The 22107-nt window shown below is 44.0% G+C and overlaps 1 protein-coding gene across 1 annotated transcript; it reads left to right on the top strand.

Moving 5' to 3' along the window:
- The first annotated feature begins 1809 nt into the window (after positions 1-1809).
- On the top strand, positions 1810-9239 carry LOC136450240 (long chain acyl-CoA synthetase 4-like). The gene is made up of 19 exons (XM_066450616.1): positions 1810-2039; positions 3178-3241; positions 3328-3417; positions 3611-3667; positions 3824-3872; positions 4058-4134; positions 4574-4613; positions 4694-4788; positions 5173-5340; positions 5429-5539; positions 5628-5715; positions 6443-6509; positions 6657-6732; positions 6819-6936; positions 7492-7737; positions 7919-8058; positions 8227-8409; positions 8505-8624; positions 8921-9239. Exons 1-19 carry the CDS (start codon positions 1897-1899, stop codon positions 8954-8956), a joined length of 1968 nt encoding a protein of 655 aa, XP_066306713.1. The 5' UTR covers positions 1810-1896; the 3' UTR covers positions 8957-9239.
- The last annotated feature ends 12868 nt before the right edge of the window (positions 9240-22107 follow it).

Here is a 22107-nt window from a genome sequence, read left to right on the forward strand (position 1 = left end):
TATAGAAATAGCTCCTTTAAGTGGTTAATTTGGTTTTAGTAACCTTATTAGTCACATTGCTTAGTTTGTGTAGCTAAGTAATTTGTGCTCTATAATTTGGCTTATGTAGCCTTGTTATTGAGCATTGCTAGTAAGTTTAGGTGGTTTTGTGCTTTTGCTTACTAGTTTGTGTAGGAGCTTCCTCGGTGGTGTGAAGTACTAGTTACATAGTTTTATGTGACCTTACAAGCTAGATTGGTTAGGTGAGCTCTAACTGGTCCGACACCTTAGTTGTTTGTTTAGGATTTTTTAAGGTGCTTGATAACTTAGATAGAGGGGTGTAGTTTTGACTAGACCGATAATTTTAATTCCGTACTTGTATCGATTAGCCGACGTGACTAAGTTTTAAAAAGAACTATTCACCTTTTTTTTTTTATCCGCCATCTCAACCCCACACCGTCTCTACCGGCAAGGTCGCGGCCCGAACAAGGTCTCCAAGCGGCGCCGTGGGTTGTGGAAGGACGAAGTCCCTCGAGCGGCGCTGGTCGCGGCCGGTCGAGGTCCCCGAACGGCAGCGCAGGTCGCGGCCAAACGAGCTCTCCCGAGCGGCGCCGCGAGTTGCAATCGGACCTCCAGTGACGGACGCGCCCAAGCAGCATGGGCGGCGGCGCCAGGCGAGGCCGATGGCGAACGTCGCGGACAGGAAGGGCCCCGCGGCGCGTCCTCGATTCATTTGATTATTCGGATGAACCGATGCAATGCATCGACTCCTTTCTGTCTCTCCTCGATGAGTCAGCCTTCTCGGGTGATGAAATCGACTCCTCTGAGTTCCACGTTGGACCATGAGTCGGTTTTGGAAGACCACTGGAGAAGCCCTAACAGCGAAGAGTATCATGATGAGCTTACGTCGCAAGATGCGCCCGTAGTTCTTCGAGAGGCTGACACCAGGGACAAACACGACCAAACTTCTTCAACTTTCGCTTTCAGGTAGTATGACATAAAATTCTCTCAGGCTGTGTTTAGTTTGCGAATTTTGGAAATTTGGCTACTGTAGCACTTTCGTTTTTGTTTGGCAATTAGTGTTCAATCATGTACTAATTAGGCTCAAAGCGTTCGTCTCGTAATTTTCAACTAAACTGTGCAGTTCGTTTTTTTCATCTACATTTAATGCCCCATACACGTATCACAAGATTCAATGTAATAGCAACTGTAGCATTTTTTAGAAAACTTTTTGAGAACTAAACAAACACTCGGTTTCTTGCTCGAACAGAAGAGCTCACGACACCAATTATTTCCCGACCACACACAAGTAGTAAGCGCGTGTTTAGTTGGCACCCAAATTTCAAAAAAGTGCTACAGTAGCTATCACATCGAATCTTGCGATACGTGCATAGAACATTAAATATAGACGAAAAAAAACTAATTACACAGTTTTGTTGGAAAATACGAGACGAACGTGTTAAGCCTAATTAGTCCATGATTGAATACTATTTGTCAAATAAAAACGAAAATACTACCATAGCTAAATTCCAACCTTCCCTCCAACCAAACACGCGCTAAGCATTTCCATGTGGATTCACGTGTCACGCAGCGAGTGAACTCGTGGAGCTTGACGAGAAAGAAACCCAGAGTCCAACGCTTTGGTCACCCAACCTCACCCACCCGAAATACCCGAAGGTCGCACGAGCCTGGCAGGCCACCCAACATTACCCATCCGGATACCCGATTGCCCCATGTCAGATGGGCCCGCGTCCGCCGTCCGCCGTCTCTTTCCCTGTACTCCCAGCGGCTTTTCCTTTTTAACACACCCCGGTCCCCGGTTTGCTAGCGTCCAGCAATCGGAGTCCCCACTCGCTCGAGCGAACGGAGGGAGTCCAAAGCAGACGCTGCTGCGATTCACGAGCGCCCAGCAGCGAGATGCAGAACGTGGCGGAGGTCGAGCCAGGCCGCCCGGCTGCCGATGGCCGGCCGGCCGTGGGGCCCACCTACCGGAGCGCCTTCGCCCGCGACGGATTCCCACCCCCCGTCCCCGGGATGGACAGCTGCTACGACATCTTCCGGTGAGCTCTCCTTCCCTCTCTCTCGCGCGCGCCTCGAGCTTCGGTTCCGTCTTTGCGCGTGCGCGGGGTGGGGTTTTTTTGAGCTTGCCGTTGCACTAGCGTGCCGTTAGACCAGGGGGTGGTGGAAGAGTGCTTGCAACCGTTTTTGGCTTCTGGTGATTAATCAGAAGCCGTCGATGTATGCCTTTTAGCTATTTGCCTCTGTTCTCTTTCATGCAGATTTGGATTTGATACATGTTCAAATTTTCGGTTAGCTGTTTGCTAACTTTGCTTATGCCAGCATGCCTGAACAAACAAAAGGAGTAGTGGATTAGCTTATCGTTTGTCTGCTCCTGTTGCTTTTGATCCAAAAACATAATAATCCAATTATATATGGGATTTATGTGTGAGATAGTTTGCATGCTCACCTACCCCTTTTTTTGGATGTTTTGAGATCCTGATTAGTTACACTTCAGATTCGCTTGGCAGTTGTGATGCAATCACTCTTTCAGGTTCTCGGCTGCTCCTGATCCCGTCCTTCGTCGTTCCGTAGGCAGATAGCGAATCTCGGATGCTTCACTCTTCTCTGCCTCTGTTGCCAGATTTGCCCCTTTTGTGTTACGTTTTACTGATCACTCCTTGCAGTTCCTGACGGGTAAGATCTATATATATGTTGATCGGTAGGCACTGCATGCAGTTGTTTGGTTCATTCTCGTCTATCGTCCTGCAAAACTGTTAATCAAGTTTGGAAATATCAGAAGAAAACTTTCTGAATCAGTAGAACTGGCTGGCGATACAAACATGTCACGCACTTTGACGAGGAATCTTTATGTGGAATGTGGAATGCGATTCTGTATTGTCATGTAGCATTGCTCGGACGTGCAGCACGCTGATGCCAGATGGTTCCTGGTGTCAATGCAACACCGGTCTCATGTTTGTTTTATTTATGTTCGACTGTTGGCCTTTGCATTTTTGGCTTCTGACAACTCTTAAATTAGCCAGGGGAATTAACAGAATATAAGTCGGCCCTTTGCATTTACTTCTGACTTTCTGACAACTCTTAAATTTGGGGTGGCCTATTTTTTTCTTCATTTCAATAAATTTAGTGGCCTCTTGTCTCCACATACTTAATTTCTTTAGTCTGTGGGTCCTTGCACAGCATGGCCGTGGAGAAGTATCCAAACAACAGAATGCTTGGCCACCGTGAGATTGTTGATGGGAAGGTAACTAGTCGGTGAACAACTTCCGTTGCCTGGAAGACTCCAGCAATATGGTGTTTTGCCCAATGACAATTTGTCTCGTGTAATAGGCTGGTGCATATGTCTGGAAGACATATAAGGAGGTGTTTGGCATTGCAAACAAAATTGGTAACTCTATTAGGAGCTGTGGACTTGCAAAGGTTTGGCCACTGTTCTTAGTGTTATGCTATTTTGTTCGCCACGATACTAATTTACCTGAGTATCTAGAAGTTGTATTTTTCTTTTCACTGCTTTGGAAGAACACTGGGAACTTTTGGTCCCCTTAGGCACATCAGTTTGACGCACTGGTGCCATCTCTTGCTGACTAAAAATTTCAATATGGCAATTTTGCAGGGTAGTCGTTGTGGTATCTATGGTGCTAACTGTCCTGAATGGATTATCACAATGGAGGTAAAATGTTGTGTTACCAGATTTTGATTCAATGTGTTCTCATATTTTGGCTGGAAAAATTAGATCCACTAAGTTTGTATTCTGAACAAACTAAATCACTGTGTTCATAAGTTTCCCTTGTCAAATTATTCACCTTAAAATCTTTATCCTTTGCAGGCTTGCAACGCCCATGGAATCTACTGTGTTCCATTATACGACACACTTGGTATATATTCTGCCATTTTCGTGGCTTCAGATTTTGCTATACATGAACGAGGCCACCATTTTCTGTCTGTAGTTCATCTTGCTAGGTTTTATTGGTTGTGCATCGGTGCACCACATTCCTTTTTTTTTTGAGAAATGGGTCTTGAATACAGTTCAGTTTTCTTATTGACCAAACTCATTTTGTAGGAGCTGGTGCGGTAGAGTTTATTCTGTGCCATGCAGAAGTTGAGATTGTTTTTGCTGAGGAAAAGAAAATTGAGCTGGTATGGTTCTTTACCATGAATGCAGAATTAATAGGTTTGCAGTGTGTAGTATAATCTATGTCATGTTCACCTATCTCAATCAATAGAATCATATATAGACTTTTCTATAATCTAGCTATAATTTGGGCGGTGTGGTGGAGGTGGAAGAGATGATGTCATGATGCAGAGGAGGTTTTTTTTTGGTGGGTGGGGGCAGGGAGCCAGGGAGGAGGGCTAGGGTTATAGTTTGTACGAGGTTAGATGGTTAAGTATGTTGGTTATACATTCCATGAGTCAAAATTTATATCTGGCTAAGCATACCTCCAATATGGTCTTTTTATTGTTGTATTCTGCGCAAAAGTTATGAGAGTTGTGTCGCTGATATGATATTTTGTGTTCTATTATCGATACATATGTTTGGTGTGTCTAAATGCATGTTGAATATTTTCAACTTGGGCAGCTCGTGAAGACTTTACCCAAGTCAAATGAGTTCTTAAAAAGTAAGTTTGATATATCCTAGATGGATTCCAACATCAAGAACTAAATATTATGAAACTAAATTATACATTTCTTATTGTAGCGATCGTGAGTTTCAGCAAGGTAACTCAGGAACAGAAGGAAGAAGTTCGCAAATATGGGCTATCAGTGTACTCGTGGGATGAATTTCTGTCCCTGGTAAGGTGCTCGAGCTCTTTGTTGGTTTCATTGGGGTATTATGGATTTACAGCTTTTTAATGTTGTGTCTATCCACAACATGCGAGTGAATCACCACATAAGAAAATACATATTGTCATTCGCTGAACATCAAAATAAAGACTTCTGACATTGCAAATTAGCTTAGTCTGTTGTTGTTGTGCATGATCATACAATAGTACATTATTGATGACAAATTACCCAAAGTTAAATGTTTGTTTAATTGTTTAGTTGATATGACCTTTTTACTACGGTGTCCTATTTATGGCTGACACAAAATGGATTAGTGATTGGTTTAACTGTACAATTCATATAAGAAATTTGTTGACTATGCTTACCCTTCCGTTTACATGATCATATCTGCAGGCGGCTGACCAAGAATTTGATCTTCCAGTCAAGGAGAAGTCAGATATATGCACTATAATGTATACTAGTGGAACTACTGGTGACCCGAAAGGAGTACTGATATCAAATGCGAGCATTATTTGTCTCATTGCAGGTGTGGACAGGTTACTTAGCTCTCAAAACGAGGAGGTGAGATGTTCTTGAAGCTCTTCAATTATGTGACCTTACCTTACACATTGGCAGACATTTAATATCTTCTACAATATGAGAATTTCAGTTGGCAGAAAGCGACGTTTACATGTCTTACCTTCCTCTTGCACACATTTTTGATCGTGTTGTGGAGGAATTGTTTATTTTCCATGGTGCCTCTATTGGATTCTGGCGAGGGGTAAGCATCAATGACACTGTGTTCTCACCTGAATACCTTTTTGTCATTTTTTGTTGGGCCTCTAGTGACTGTAACTTCTTTGTCACAGGATGTTAAGCTGCTAGTTGAAGATATTGGTGTGCTGAAACCAACAATTATGTGTGCTGTTCCTCGTGTTCTTGATCGGATATTTTCTGGTAAGGAGCTAGTTATGGCTTGTTTCGGTCTCATAAATAATTTTCATGGATGAGATATCTAATGTGGTTATGAGCGGCAGAATAATACAATGTACTGTATGATTATTATCAGGTTGTTTTTGGCATTGATGCTTATAGGTCTATTAGTTTCCTTCATTAAGTACTTATTCTGCACTTTCTTATTAATTAATGCTTATGGTGTAACTTGCACCTTTGTTTTTTTTTGTACAACTGTATCTGGTGGTCCCATAATAATCTTGAGGTGCCTTAGCCAGATGTCCTAATCTACTATTCACCTTAGTAGATTATATATATCCATATCGTCTCTAGTCTCTTAGCTACTTCGTCATGTCCTGACTGTACGGCTTACCCCATTAGTCTGTTATTTAATTTATGAATCTGTATTCGTGCTCTCACTACAGGAAGAATTGTTATAAACTGTGCGACCGTGAGGTTTTCAGACCTGGTTTCCTCATAAACTGGATCAATTATATTTCTCCATAATTGAAAGGCAGAGCTCCTGCCATTGCGTTCAAAAAGAAAAGGAAGAATTGTTAGGCGAGGTTGTTTCAGTCTTTCGTATAAGCTCATGCATGAACCTGATGTCTTTGTCTATCTATTGGTGCAGTTTCCATTCACTGTTCAAAAGGCTTTGAAGCCACCATTGTCTCTGCAATTTTGCGTGTTCATGGGTATACTCTTCTCACATTTACCTGATTGTTTTCAGGACTACAAGCAAAAATTTCCTCTGGTGGGTTTTTAAAGAGTACACTGTTTAATGTTGCTTACAAATTGTAAGTTTTCTGTCCTAAATATTCTAAAATTAGTATTTCTTCTGAGTGTGCTAATGATAACCTTTTTCTTTGACCAATAAGTGCCTGTACCTGCAGTTACTCACATTTTACAAGTGAAAGTATTTAAGTCCACATTGTATTTTGCAGCAAGCATTTTAGAATGATGAGAGGAGCTAAGCACAATGAAGCTGCTTCCATATGTGACAAAGTAGTTTTTAGTAAGGTAATCAAATTAGGCAGACAACAATTCTTGATTATGTATGCTCTTTAGACTATTTACCATTTAGAATTGAACTTATTGGTTTTCAGGTGAAAGAGGGTCTTGGTGGAAACGTTAGAGTTATTTTATCTGGAGCTGCTCCACTTGCTACCCATGTTGAAGAATACTTGCGAGTGGTGACATGTGCACATGTCTTACAAGGATATGGTACATTTCTTTTGTGATGTGAAAGCTAGAAATTCCTACTCTTGCGATTGATTCATGTTAAAACCTTGCTCCTGACTCGGGAGTCCTGAGTACTGACGTTTTTCTGCTGCAGTTTGTCTAGTTGGAGCCCCTTATAATTTAGTAGTGTCTAAGATCCACAACGAAAGCATGGAAAATTGGTGTAACTGTGTAAATTAAGTTGCTACGTCATAGTTGGCAGCTTAGTTTAGTTAATTGATAAGAGTGTCTTATTGGTTTTCTGCTTGCAGCATGACTAATGCTGTTGGCTTGTAGTCGGTGTAGTTAACGATCACCCAATAAATAAGATTCTGTCAGCAGAATGGTCCACTTTTATTTATTTTTTCATGACATGCACTTAATTTTAAATCGATTTCAACATAAACAGAGAAGAATAGTAAGAATTTAATATATTCTAGCCAGGTTAGGTCACGTGCAAGCTGATGATGCTTTTATTGAGGATGTGAACAGAACTTGCTTCTCTTCTCCAACCTATACCTGTACTTGAATGTCTTCACTCATCTTCTTTCCTTTTAGGTCTCACGGAAACTTGTGCTGGATCTTTTGTCTCGCTACCAAATCAAATGTCCATGATAGGAACTGTTGGCCCCCCAGTGCCAAACATCGATGTTCGTCTGGAGTCGGTCCCAGAAATGGATTACGATGCACTCGCGAGCACGCCTCGTGGAGAGATATGCATCAGGGGAGAAACATTATTCTCAGGATACTACAAGCGTGAAGACCTTACAAAGGAGGTCCTGATTGATGGATGGTTCCACACTGGTAGTGTTGCCCGTACTACTGCTCTGTTTTTACATAGTGATCACAATATTTATGACACACATTGTTAGCAGTTAAAATTCGATGTAGAACTCCAGGGTTCCAGTCATATACCATCACCAGAATTTCCTATTTTGTGCTTCAACCAAGCAGAAATCTGACACATCTCCATGTTCTGTTGCAGGTGACATTGGTGAGTGGCAACCTGATGGATGTATGAAAATCATAGATCGCAAAAAGAATATATTCAAACTTTCACAGGGTGAATATGTGGCGGTTGAAAATTTGGAGAATGTTTACGGCCTTGTTTCTGCTCTAGACTCGGTATGTAATGCTCAACATTTTAATTTCTCTGGTATTTTGAATTTTTCTGTAACATCATTCTATATATGAAATGCTAATAAAACTGGATTGTTTTGCTTATGCTTCTGTCCTAGTTGTTCTGCTGAAGGAACTTGAATTGTCTTCAATCTTTTTGAACATTTTTTTTAGATATGGGTATATGGGAACAGCTTTGAGTCCTTCCTTGTTGCTGTGGTCAATCCCAACAAGGAGGCTGTCGAGAGTTGGGCTGCAGCAAATGGAATAAGTGGTGATTTTGAGTCCTTGTGCAAGAATCCAAAAGCAAAAGAATACATTTTAGGAGAACTGTCAAGAATAGGAAAAGAGAAGAAGGTGAGGAATATGATTGTTCTTTTGTTTTGCTTGTTCCAACGATTCTTGTCTGCTTGCTACTGATGCGCATATCATAACCCGACTTGTTTCCTCAGCTCAAAGGTTTTGAATTCATAAAAGATGTGCACCTGGAACCAGTACCGTTTGACATGGACCGTGATTTGATCACTCCAACATACAAAAAGAAGCGTCCGCAACTGCTCAAGTACTACCAGGTACTTCTTTTTGAACTATTGGCGCAAAGTTGGTCCAGTATATTCTGTTTATTACAAGCATAACAGTGTGTTTGTTGAAATGTCCTTGAATTAGTTTAAGCTGTATGAACGAGATAGCATCTTATGATACTCGCCTGTTACAATTACAATAGTGATGCTTGTATTATTGTATACCTCTGAGGCTATTATTGTTTCATTTTATTAGCATTCTTTTGCTTGTTTATGGGTCTGTGAACTGTGATGTGTTGCAGTGAGACAGGAGAGTGTTTTCTGAGTTGTATCCTCCAATTTTGCAGGGCGTGATTGACAACATGTACAAAAGTGCTAAGTGAACTCACTCTACAGTACAGAACATGCAGATGAAGATTCCAAACGCTGAATCTGGAAGGAGCAGACATAAGTTTGCTGTGTATATGTTCGTAGTTTGTATGCCAGAATTCTTTCTGTATCAGTTTTTCAGAAACGATTTGCCTTGGGCATATATATATATATATATATATATATATATATATATATATATATATATATATATAACTAATACCCTGTAGCTGGCTACAAAATAACTTATTCTATAGAAAGCGTTTGACTCAGTTTGTTGAAAACAATGTAGATAAGTTTCATCCCCATAAATCTCATTTCATCCCATGAATCTTTTATCATCTCTCTTCTTCTATTTCATGCCATGTCAGCTTATTTAAAGTCATGAAACTCCCATTGGGACTGGTCAAACGGTGAATACTGATTGACAGAAGAATTACTGCTCGGGGTGAACTTCCAGTCATTATATTATTATTGCATCGCACACCTTTGCTTGTGTCACACTGTCACTTGCAACATGTCAAATTCTGCTTAGATCTAGGTATGCGTTTCTCTTTTGAGTGTGATATGTAAGAATCTTTCTCTCGACTCTCGTCCTAATGTTCAAATCGGCCTGTCTCTGCCGCATGTCTCGGCCGGTCCTAATGTCCAGGCCAGCAGTTGAAGTTCCTGTTCTTACACTGTACTCATCCAGCAACGAAACCGGTGAGTGGTGACGCATCGCTGCAGCCCGCACTGCTGCTATTTCGTTTCTGGAGCTGCTGCAGCAGCCAGCAGCTCCCCTTGAAAATCCAAGGGAGCAGTGTTGGGCTTCAGCTCATCAGCGTTTATCAGCAGACCAATATTCGTTTGGACTTTGGTGCTGTGTTCGCAGTGACACGAACGCCACAACCACCTTCACCAAATGTGACGATCTCGTTGGCCGTCTCGTCTTTTAGACCGGGACCGCAGCTTAGTACGGCAAATTACACGTAGCTGGACATGTATTACGAAAGAAACAGGCTGTGTGCTCTCGGCTGGGTCGACGACAGGCAGCTTCGTTAGCCAAGAACAGAGCCAATTTGTACTTGATCTCGCCGGTAGACACGTAAAATCAGAGTGAAACGGAGCAAAGGAGTAGACCTCGCGGCACCAAACGCTATGCAATGCGCTCGCCGTGTGGGCGGGCGGTGCCTCGACGGCACAATGCTGTACAGTGTACACGTCCGTGCGCCCCGTACTTGCTAAGGCGTAGGCGTTGTCCAAAGAGAACTGCTAGCGCTTGACGTCCGCACCTGCAGTATGTTTCCACACCATTTCACGCGTCCCACGCGGGGCTTGCGTGCAGGAGGCAACTGCACTAGAGCTGCCTCAAGCCATCGCTGACCACTGCTGCAGGGGCATGGTCTGCTCACCACCACGAACCACCGTGGAGTCGAGAAACATTGTGGAAAATCTGATCCATACCAACTAGATGGAGATCCACAACAATTGTTCGATTTATTTTTAAAATATTCAGATACAACACTTGCAACATACAAAAGAAGACAGATGAAATACTTAAAATATGTTTTTGAAACACTTAAAAAAAAACTCATGCAAACACTTGAAGATCATTGCAAACATACACAACATCCAGATAAAACACTTGCAACATATGTGTGAAACATATGCAACATTTAGATAAACACACTTGCAACATACGTCCCCAAAACACAGATGAAACAATGGTAATAGACCTTTGCAACATAAGTGTACAACCATTGCAACATATGCAACATCCCAATCTACTTTTGCAACATTCATCTAAAACAATTGCAACATACCTCTGAAACATCCGAAACACTTGAAACATACGTTTACTGTAAGGAAAATGGACCATTGGCCTATTTACTTGGGATTTTGGTGTTTGATGACTAACACAACCAAATTGGACTAATGAATTTGTAAGTGTTTGTTTTGTAGTTCAATAGGATGCAAGACGTAACTTAGACGAAGGCGACGTGATGATCCGATGATCAACACCTCAAGCAAGACCTTAGGAGCACAAGAGAAGACCCAAGAGATCAAGCCAAGTCCAAGCATAAAGATTGAAACCAAGCCGTACGCAAGATCGCGAAGAAACGAGCTCACAGAGGCGATCGGACGCTGGACCGGACATTGGTGGCTCGGCAATCGGGACGACCAGACGCTGGACCGGTGGCTCTGCAGTCGGACAACCGACCGGTGGCTCTACAGTTGGACAACCGACTGGTGGCTCTACAGTCAGACAACTGACCGGTGGCTCTGCAGTCGGGACAACCGACCGGTGGCTCTGCAGTCGGACAACCGACCGGTGGCTCTGTAGTCGGGACAACCAACCGGTGGCTCTGTAGTCAGGGACGACCGGACGCGGGCGGCGAAACCGACCGGACGCAGGGAAGCAGCGTCCGATCGAATACAGTAAGGTTCCAGAGCGGTAAATCTGCGACCGGACGCTGGCCAGCGTCCGATCAGTATATTGCCGGCTCAACGGTCGGGACGACCGGATGTGTCCGGTCAGGACGATTCAGCGTCCGGTCAGTAGTAGGTTCGCGGGAATTCGACCCCAACGGCTACTTTCTCAGTGGGGCTTATAAATACAACCCCCAACCGGCCATTTGAGAAGTGTGGAGCTGAGGAAACATACCAAGGGTGTTGATACACCATTTTAGTGATCTCTACTTGCATGGTGCTTAGTGTATTTATTAGATGATTAGCGTAGGTGCTTTGCGAAGTGCTTAGGTTGATTAGACCACCGCTTATGCGTTTGCTCTAGGTTTAGGCCTAGTGTTTAGTGAGGTTTGCATACCTCCTGCTATCTCGTGCTTACGAGCATAAATGTTGTACATCGGAGGGGCTTGAAGTCTTGCGAGATCACACCAACCGCGTTTGTGGTGTGGCCGCCACCGTGTACTGGAGGGAACAAGGCCCGCGACGTTTCGACCGGAAGTTTGATAGTGAAGATGGCGGGGAGCATCCGGGAGAGGCTTGTTGGAAGGCACGTCGGAGACCCACTTGCGCATGGGGAAGGCCCGAGGCTATCCACAGAGTTACCCGACCGGGAGCTTGACCCTTGCGAGGGATTCCTTGCGAGGGTCTCCAACGAGGAGTAGAGGGAAGCTTGCGCGCTTCTCGATACCTCGGTAAAAATACCGGAGTCGTCGATGGGAGTTTGCGTATCTCTACATTGCTCTTTAGCTTTCGCATTTACATTGATTACTTTACTACGTTTGCAGTAGAGATAGCAACACACTAGCAAAACCATAGTTGCACATCTAGATAGTTTATCTATTACATAGGTTTTGCTATGGTTAGAAAAAGAGGCCATAGTTTTGGAGTTAGAATTTTAAGTTGCCTAATTCACCCCCCCCTCTTAGGCATCATGGTCTCTTCACTTACAACATGCGCTTTTAGTAAAACCTAGCAGGCAGGCGGGTAGAGCACTGCATAGAGACATCAGCCCGTGTGGTCGCAGTGGAGAAGGAGGATGGCAGCGGACGGGCGGCTGCGCTGCCCCCGACGATAGGGCGCGTGCGGTGCCCCAGACGAGCGGTGCCCGTGGTGGAGGTGCAACAGCAATTGGGTGGGTGCAGCCTCGCGCCGCGAGGCGGCATCGACTGTGCGGTGGGTGGGGGGGGAGCACACCGTGGTGGTGGAGATGAAGGCCGGTGGGAGGTATGGTGGAGAGGAAGGCATGCGAGAGGCGGTGAAACGTGGTCACGGAGCGCAGACACGGCCTCGTGCGGTGAACACATGATAGGAGAGCGGAGTGGAAAGATATTTTCTTAAGAGATAAGCGCATAGGGTACATAAACCTGTTAGACCGATAGTGGTAGCGTGCAAACCGTCTGACTCCAGCATTACCGTGGTCGAAACCAGCGAGAAAGGCTTTAGGCGTGCACCCGGCACATGTGTGCCCGAATTTTTTACAATTTAGCCCTTTTTTGAAAGTTTCTAACAAATAGACCCTAACAGAAAGAATTCAGAAAATGGACCCTTAGCTCGTCACCATTGATGCTAGCGCCTACCTCGGCGCCAGCGTCTCTGGCGGCGAGCTCCTGGGCACGGAGGATGGCATGGCAGGGAGCTAGGCACTAGTCACTCTGGTGCCAAGCTCGGCGCCAACGTTAATGACGCCGAGCCTTTAATACCTACTGGGCCCGTGCCTTTCCTCTCTTCTTCTCCCTCTCTCGCCCTAGGATAGCCGCCGCCGCCCTCGCTCGCACCGCCGTCGCCGCCGCCCTTGCCCGCGCCGTGCCCTCGTCCGCAGCGCGCCCCGAGGCCGCCCCGCGCCGTGCGCCCAGCGGACGGCCGCGCGCCCCTTGGCCGTGTCCCCCCCTCGCCCCGTGCCACGCCCCGTGCCGCACCCCGAGGCTGCGCCGCTCCCCGCGCCACATTTTTGCCCATGGCTGGCCGCTGCGCTGCCCTCCACCGCCGGCCTCGCTGTCGCAGAACCGACCAATTTATAAGAGCACAAGTACAATGGCAGCCCGTAAGCGGTCACACTGTCATACTTGAGCCCATATATACCCGATAGTCTGTTGAGTACCACGATGGGTCTCGATAAACGATCCACAACAACCAAGATCGTACATGATTCAATATACATGTCACATATTACATAAAGTTCGTAGATACATTTCCATCATCAGAGTATGAAACAAAGTTATTACAAACCAAGTTGATAGATAATAGCGGAAGCAAATTAAGTTTGAAAGTAGCATTTGCCAACATAATTTAGTACAATACCAACATACGATCACAGTCCACAAAAGCATATAGAGGGATTAATAAAGAAGCCTTCCCAAGGCTTACTCCTCATCCACAACGGGATAGAAGCAACTCTTGCAATAACCATGATAAACTGTGCCATCTACAACAATGGAAAAATAAAACCCTGAGTATGAGAAGGTACTCAGCTAGACTTACCCGTCATAAACCAGAAATAAATTGACTCCAAGGATTATGCAAGGCTATATAAGTGGAGATAGCTTGACCACATTTGTATAAAAGCGATTAACTTAGTTATATCATTATAATTCCGTTAACAAGTTATTTATAACTATCTATCTCTAAATTAGCAACTATCCTGTGCCAAACATATGGTATATCATTTTTAGAGCATACAATAGTAACCATAGCAGGTCTTGTAATTCCATGTTTATCTGAACCATCATATTCCATAATACAATTACTACGAGGTTGGAGCTAGCCAAGTTTCTCACTATCCGGGAGAGACAGCGATTCGAATCGATTTCAACCAGCTGAGAATTTATTTCTAACACAAACCTGGGTCTACCAGCCACGGTAGCCTTAGGTCGCCTTTGGTACAACTCAAGTACACATTTCGTGGGTTCGCCCAGCGCCGCATAATCAGGGACACCAAATGCCAGGACGTTCAGACCCAGCCTGCCCTTGGGCTCAGTCTGGCTCCCCGCACATCCTTAGTACCATCTAGAGTGCGCACTCTTATAGAGCGGGGCCTGGCCTGAGTTGAGCTACTCAGCTTTGCGGTCGGAACGAGTTATCTAGCCAGCTAAGTGATAGGCATACGTTCAATCTTGTCAAAAGGTCCAACAACGGTACGGTCCTTAATTGGCACAGACGGAATCACATGAGTCAACCTACCATAGACTCTGCCCGGTCTCGATTTACATTACCCCATGATTCTTTTCCACGATAGCAAATATAGCCAACCGTGCTTCGGTATCCACCTATATCTCGTAGGTAATAGGAAAACACCCGACTTCTACCGGTCTAAGCATGGCTAAGCATATATTTGATCCTAGACCTACATAGGGTTAAAGGTATATTTCTGGACAAGGAAATTATATGCATCGAGTGGTTCCAATCAACTCTTATAACCTAATGCATCAATCATAAAGGACTTGAGTAATATTTTGTAAAATACTGGGAGACTTAGAATGCTCCGGGGCTTGCCTTTCAGAAAAAAAGTGGGGCGGTGGTTAGGGTACTCTGGAAGCTCTTCTGGGATCTGCTCCTCACCTTCGGGAGCTATGGCTTGAGGAATCTCCTACTGGTCCCCTTCCTCTCCTTCATTGAACTCCAACAACGTTATCTCCTCTGTCGATCCTAGATGCATGAGTATGGCATAAGATATTGCGAATGCATACTTACTGACAAGTATAGTATGATGATACATGATGAATGGATTCTTGTAAGTATTCTTAATAGCATGGTGTTAAAGTAATAACAAGTGCATCACATTTTACTGAGTATGTGCATATCTCTTCTTGATTACTTAATCAAACACTTCAACAATTCATTTACTATACCACAAAATAGTAGCTACTTGTTTTACTCATAACTGAAGTTCTACCTATCCAAACGCTGTGATCTTGGACTTTCTGGAAAGCTTATAAAATTGTCTACAACCCTTATTTAATCACCAAAAGCTAATTCACAATCTATCTTAACCAAAACAGATAATCAATCTAGTGTTGTCCAGAAATTCCAGAGAGCGAGCATTTTGGAAAAACTAACTTTAAACAGCTATAACTCCTAAACCCTTTGGCCTATTGTCCTAAAATTTTGACACAAGATATATGAAGAAGTTACCTACAACTTTGTTATTAATCATTTTTACAGCAAACATCATTCTTGGTATGCTACATACCAAACCACAGAATCTGTCCGAAAACCCTTCTCACCCGAATTATAAAGTAACGATATTTCTATTGCATATAAACATTCCAAATTTGACCTCACCAATCATACCAACAGTACAAGGACATCAAATACACTCAAGAAATCATAATGACCATGCCCAAACTATTTATTTAAATACCTTTATCAATTTACTAAGATACTTAGGTTAAATAATAAACATATACCAAATATATATCATAAATTCTCAGAAATTTACAGTGGCTTACTAGTGCTACCAATAGACTACTGTAAAAGTTTCATGTCATTTTACCAAGTAAAACATTCTATGCAAAAATGACAAGGCATAAAGGCTTAAAATAACATAAATAGAAAACCCTAGTGAAAAGTGTCAAGCAACATATTTTATATTTTTCTTAGCATCCATATGGTACTAGAACAATCTCCAATAAATTTTATGAGCATTGGATTCATAGATAATTTATAACAATTCACACAAGGATCACCTAATTATAAAAGGAAAATCTATAACTCAAAAACTATTCATGCACTGACCCTCAAATTTTTACCAGAGCTTATACTTATCAAGAAAAGCTCACCATATAAATTTCATAATTTTTAGAGCACAGGAACTCTAGATATAAATTAAACAAGTTTGCATACATTTAAAAACACATTTCAAGTTTCAATTTAATTCTTCTAGAAACTCTACTAGAAGTGCTAATATTATATTTTTCCTAAATACTACACTTCACCAATATCCTAAAAAAATTGAACCACCAAATTTGGATCTACCAAACTCCAGATATAAATTTTTAAAAACAACATGAAATCTGAAAATAATTGAACCATCTTTTCTAAACTGAGTCACTGACAGACGGGACCCACTGGTCAGTTGACCCCACATGTCAGCGAGACAAAATAGAGCAGTGGCGCGGACTCGACGCGTACCGGCCACAGCTCGTCGCCGGTGAGCTCTCCGATGAAACCAAGTGCATCTACGTGATCTACAGACTAAAGCGCATTGGGTGACCTAGGTGGTGGAGGTGCGCGTGCACAGGAGAGTGCTTGTCGCCGTTCATGGCGGCACGGTGGCGCGGTGCTGTGGTGTGCTAGCCATGGAAGGCCACGGCGAAGCTCGGCAAGAGGCGCATGAGATCCGTGGTGACTAAGCGACGGTATATCTACTTCACAAACCAGACGAGAGGCTCCAACGAGCTCTGGCCACGGCGTGGTGGCGTAGAGGTGAGAGCGCGGTGGCGCAGGTCACCATGTTTCGCGCCGGTGAGACCACTAACGGCGGTAACATCATAACATGAGCTAACACCCATCCTAACCAAGCCCTAACGCACACAACTAGAAGCAATGTGCGCATGAGCCAACCAGTGGCGAGTTCGCCGTGGAGGAGGCCATGGCGGTCGAGATCTCCGGCGAGAGGGAAATGGCAAATACGCCCTCACCAAAGCTCGTCTGACGTTGCAAACACGTCGAGGTGGTGGAGGTGGACGTGGTATAGCTATGGGCGAGATGGAGGCGATGGCGGTGCGGTGGAGCGCACACAAGGCGATGGCGGAGACGGTGTTGTGCTCGGTGGCATTGCTTGGTTCCGCGGCGAGAGGTAGGGGTAGCACAGGAGAGTGAGAGAGCGGACGGGAGTGAGTGGAAATGGAGCGCGGTGTGGTGTAGATAACGGCTGCTAGTGTGCGGCGTCGAGGCCAGGCGTCGGCCGACGGCGGCCACGTGGTGGCCATGCTCTGTCCATGGTCAGCCATGACAGAGCACGGCGCGGCGTCCATCAGCACCTGAACCCGAGCCTGGCAGCGGTATTTCGTGAAGCTTGATCTTCTAAACCGTGAAGAATTAACGCCAATGATCTAAACTAAAGTTGTAGCCTTAAGTACCACCTACAATTCTTCTTAAATGATCAAGACCCAATTCGAAATGGTTAGTGAGTAAAATCATCTCAAAGCGGTTGCGTCAACACTGTCAGTTAACTTGACTTAGAAAAAATTTGCTAAGTGTTGGAAATAGTGAATTATTGAATCTTGTGAGCCTATTTCAAGGATGTTAGGAGCTAAAGTAGTCTATGACCTAAAAATAAAAGTTGTTCCCCTTATCAAATACTACAACTTTGCTTTAGAGACCACATCCATGCAAGGTCTCTATCATATAGTTCAAACTTGGTCAATCCCATTACATTCAAATGATGACTTGTACTTGAACTATGACTTAGTGACCAATTTAGCCCTAGCCATGAATACCAAAGTTATTCATAATGACACTCTAAACATGTTCAAGCTATTTATAAGGTCACACAATCATTTCATACACTGGTTACACATAAAGCTTTCTAGATCAACACACATATCATCACTTAAGTACTTGATCATGCAAGGTGATCCTCATGAATATTATTCCACTAGTCATCCTAAGTATAGCTATGATGTTTTAGTGACTCACCTCCACCATCTACATGTATTCACTCATGGTCATATGCATATATACAAGGAAACATAAAATAACAAGCATGTTTTATATGTTTCAACCACATGTTTCAAATGTAAGAGCTTAAATATGAATGTTTGATGCTCATGCTCATGCAATGCAAGTCAAATTATGCAAGCTTAACACCTAGGGTGTTACACTCGCCCCGCATTGCCGCTGTCCAGCGCCGGCGTGCCTCCCGCGCCCGTCGAGCCGGACTCGCCGCGTGGAGCCCTAGGCATCCCACGCCCGCCGCACGCCATTACCGTCGTTGGCCATGCCACCACCAACCCCACCACCTACAGTAGCTGGCCGTGCCACCATCGGTCTGGATCGTCGGCCTGACCCAAGCCCATCGTCCGCTGTGACTCCTTCGACGTCCGTGGAGCAGTTGTTGGAAAGGTAAAAATTATGAATATGCAATGTACCTACTTAGTTGGCATTTGTTATTTACTAGTTAATGTGATGACTCAGGTAGTTGATTTAGTTAGTGATCTAGTGATATATATATATATATATATATATATATATATATATGGATAGATAGTAACATAGATACATAGGTTCATAGATATAGTTAGATAGCTACTTAGATATGTAGTTACATATTTAGTTAACTACATATGATCTAGCTATTTAGTGAGTACACTATATATATATACATAGTTATTATCTTGATTACTTAGTTTGTAGCTAGAAAGTACTTGTTAGGTACTATGTATCGTCTAATTTTGACTAAAGGATATATGTTTTGTTACGTGTTTGAACTAGATGGACAACCTAATGACCATATATCATGGAGGCACCGTTGAAAGCGATCGCTATGGATATGTTGAGTTTCTTGATATGCAAAGCGTGCCTATGCTATTCAATGATAGGCCTTCATTTAGTGAGATGGTTGCAAAGGCTCGGGAGGAGCTGCATTGCCTTGGAGATGATGACATTGCAGTTGATGGTGTATTGCACCTAGGTTCTCCTCCAAACATCTTCAGGCGAATGATCTCAATTGGTTGTGCGGATCAGTGGGAGAACTATGTGAGATCAGCTATGAAGAGCCAGCTGCAATGTTTGAACGTGGTTGTGCGTCGGGTGTTAGTTGATCCCATCCGTCATGGGTTTACCCCAGCAATGGATCATTAGCCACACATCGACCCTCCCGTTCTAGAACCTTACCTGCATGTGCAGATTATACCTATGGTTCCCGATGCTCAATCTGCCCCTAATGCGGTATTTGTAGATGGTTGTCAGACTGATGTTTCCATGGTAGATCCTCTTTATGATATCTCTTTGACACAGAATAATCTGAGTAAGTGTCTTAACCGCATGGTTTTTGGGAGCTTACCCCATTCCTTACATATATTTCTTTCATTCTTTCCTCATTTCTGTACTGATGTTGAAGGAGACATTCCTGAGAATGTGGATGTGCCCCCTGTTGCCGCGCAAGTGCACTTTGGAGATGGATTCTATGGCTCCAATAGTGTTGAAATTATGCATGATTCGGAGCCATATGAGATGGCTAGGGCTCTTGATTCTGATGATGATCGCCCTGTTGGAGAGCTGATGGAGAGTGATGTTGAGATGATGAGGCATATCTTTCCCGGCTACCATGATCCTAGAGTCCATGAGTTCAGCGATCTTGCTCATTCCGATCAGGCGTTTGCAGAAGGACATGATGATGAGCTCCTAGAAGCTCCTGAGGCCGATGCTAACATGGTAATTGAGAATGGGAGCGTGTTCAATGACCTCCCTGCTTTGAAGAGGTGGTTGTAGGCTTTTGCAGTGATACAAAAGAGGCCTTATAGGGTATTGCATTCATATGCGGAGCGCTGTTACACAGTTGTGTGTGACAAGGAATGCTGCCCTTGGAGGGTTTATGCAAGGAAGCAATAGGTAACCGGAAAATGGAAGATCACAAAAGTTGTCAGGCCACACAATTGTGCTGACCATGAGCTAACACTGAGGCATCGGCAATTGACATCTACCCTCATTGCCAAGCGGTTGTTGGGAATTTTGTAGGGAGAACCCAACATGAAGGTGAGGACAATTATCAGAACCGTTGAGGCATTGTATGGAGGATATGTGATAACTTATGGTAAAGCATGGAGGGCTAAGCAACGAGCATGGAAGATGATATATGGGGACTGGGAGGATGGGTATGAGAAGCTGCCAGTTCTTTTCAATGCAATCAAAGCGGTGAATCCAGGAATGCATTATGAGTACATCCCAAAACCTAATGCATGGAAGGATGGGAGACAGATATTCTTCCATGCCTTCTAGTGCTTCCCTCAGTGTGTTGAGGCCTTTAGGCACTGTTGTCCCGTCTTCTCCGTTGATGGTACGTTCTTGATTGGCAAATACTAGGGCACACTTCTTATAGCCATATCCTGTGATGCAAACAACAAGTTGGTTCCTTTGGCATTTGCTTTGGTTGAGAAGGAGAACAATGATAGTTGGGGATGGTTCTTGAGGCTAGTCTGAATACACATGGTTGGGCCTAGCAGGGAGGTTGATGTCATATCTGATAGGCATCAGGGCATACTTAATGCCATGCGAGAGCAGATAGAGGGGTATGCACCTTTGCACCATCGTTGGTGTACTCGGCACCTTGCCGAGAATCTACTCCAGAAGGATGGTGTCAAGGGTAACTTTGATCTATTCTAGGAGGCTGCTCGATAGCTTGAGGACAAGTACTTTAAGGAAAAGTTAGAGTAGGTCAGAACCACATCAAATGCAGAAGGCAGACAATGGCTCACAGGTTTGATGAGGGATTTGGAGAAATGGACGAGATCTCACAACGCCGGTGGATGGAGGTACGAGTTTTAATGCAGCAACATGGCAGAGTCATTCAATAAGTTGCTATTAGGGATACGTGGTATGCTCATGAATGCAATTGTTCAATTCACCTTCTATAAGCTTGTTGCCTGGTTCAACGATAGGCATGCCCATGCATTGCAGTTGCGGAGTGATGGAGAGATATGGGCTCCGAAACCAAAGGGACACCTAGAGAAGGCAAGAGAAAGGGCTGGCACACATGAGGTTGCATGCTTTGACCATGCCACATGGACTTATCAAGTTGAGCATAGGGGCGGTACAACATCCGATGGCGAGGTCCGAGAGTCGAGGATACATGTGGTTGTCCTCCAAGATTTCAAGTGCACTTGTAGTAAACCAAGGCAATACCACTTTCTATGTTCTCATTTGGTGGCAGCAGCTAGGCATCGCAACTATAATATCGAGAGGAGGATACCTCACGAGTTCAGTGTTGACATGCTGGTGCACACACCGAGCCCCCGCTTTGTGCCTTTCTAGGACCCTGGAGAGTGGCCTCCATATGATGGGCCGAAGTACATTGCAGATCTAGCTTACCATTGGAACAAGTGTGGATCAAGGCAGAGGATGAGGCATAGGATGGTTATGGATCAGATACCCGGAAGAACGAGGCATGGGAGAGGAACTCCATTTGTTACTGACCCCAAGCAGTACGAGTGCGGTAAGTGCGGTAGACTTGGCCACAATTCACGAAGTTGCCATTGGCAGATTAGTGAGGTGTGACTATTGGTTCATTTTATTATTTTATATTTGTCATCTTCATTTAATTAATTATGCATGTCTCTTTTTGTGCTTGTATTGGTGTCAATTACTTATACATTTGTAAGTTCATGCTTCATTGTATATTGAAATTCTAATTCATTCACTTTTTTGTAGGATGGAGAAATTCCACCTGCTCGACCTGACGTATGAGGTGACCCACTAAGGACGTCTCATAGCGCTAGGGTAGGTAATAATCTATAAGTTTTGTTCAAAATTTGATGAACGTACATGTGTTCATGATGTAACAGGAGACTATGTTTTATTCGATGCAGGACCTTCCACTGCTTCATCCTAGAACCCACAGTGGGTTCTTGGACATGCGATACGATGACAGGTACACTCCTTTCCTGCAAAGAGCTAGCCTGGATGTCATCTCTTTTTAGGTTCATCGTGGGTTGCCCAAGTTCAACTCAGCGGCCATAACCGTGCTAGTTGATAGGTATTAAATTGAATCATTGCCTCC

This window comes from Miscanthus floridulus, chromosome 5 (genome assembly GCF_019320115.1).
Source record: "Miscanthus floridulus cultivar M001 chromosome 5, ASM1932011v1, whole genome shotgun sequence".
NCBI classification, from domain to species: Eukaryota; Viridiplantae; Streptophyta; class Magnoliopsida; order Poales; family Poaceae; genus Miscanthus; species Miscanthus floridulus.

Coding starts and splice junctions, on each gene's coding strand:
- LOC136450240 (XM_066450616.1), top strand. CDS start 1,897: ATGCAGAACGTGGCGGAGGTCGAGCCAGGCCGCCCGGCTGCCGATGGC. Junction 4,135..4,573: donor AGGAAAAGAAAATTGAGCTG/GTATGGTTCTTT, acceptor CAACTTGGGCAG/CTCGTGAAGACTTTACCCAA. Junction 8,059..8,226: donor TTGTTTCTGCTCTAGACTCG/GTATGTAATGCT, acceptor CATTTTTTTTAG/ATATGGGTATATGGGAACAG.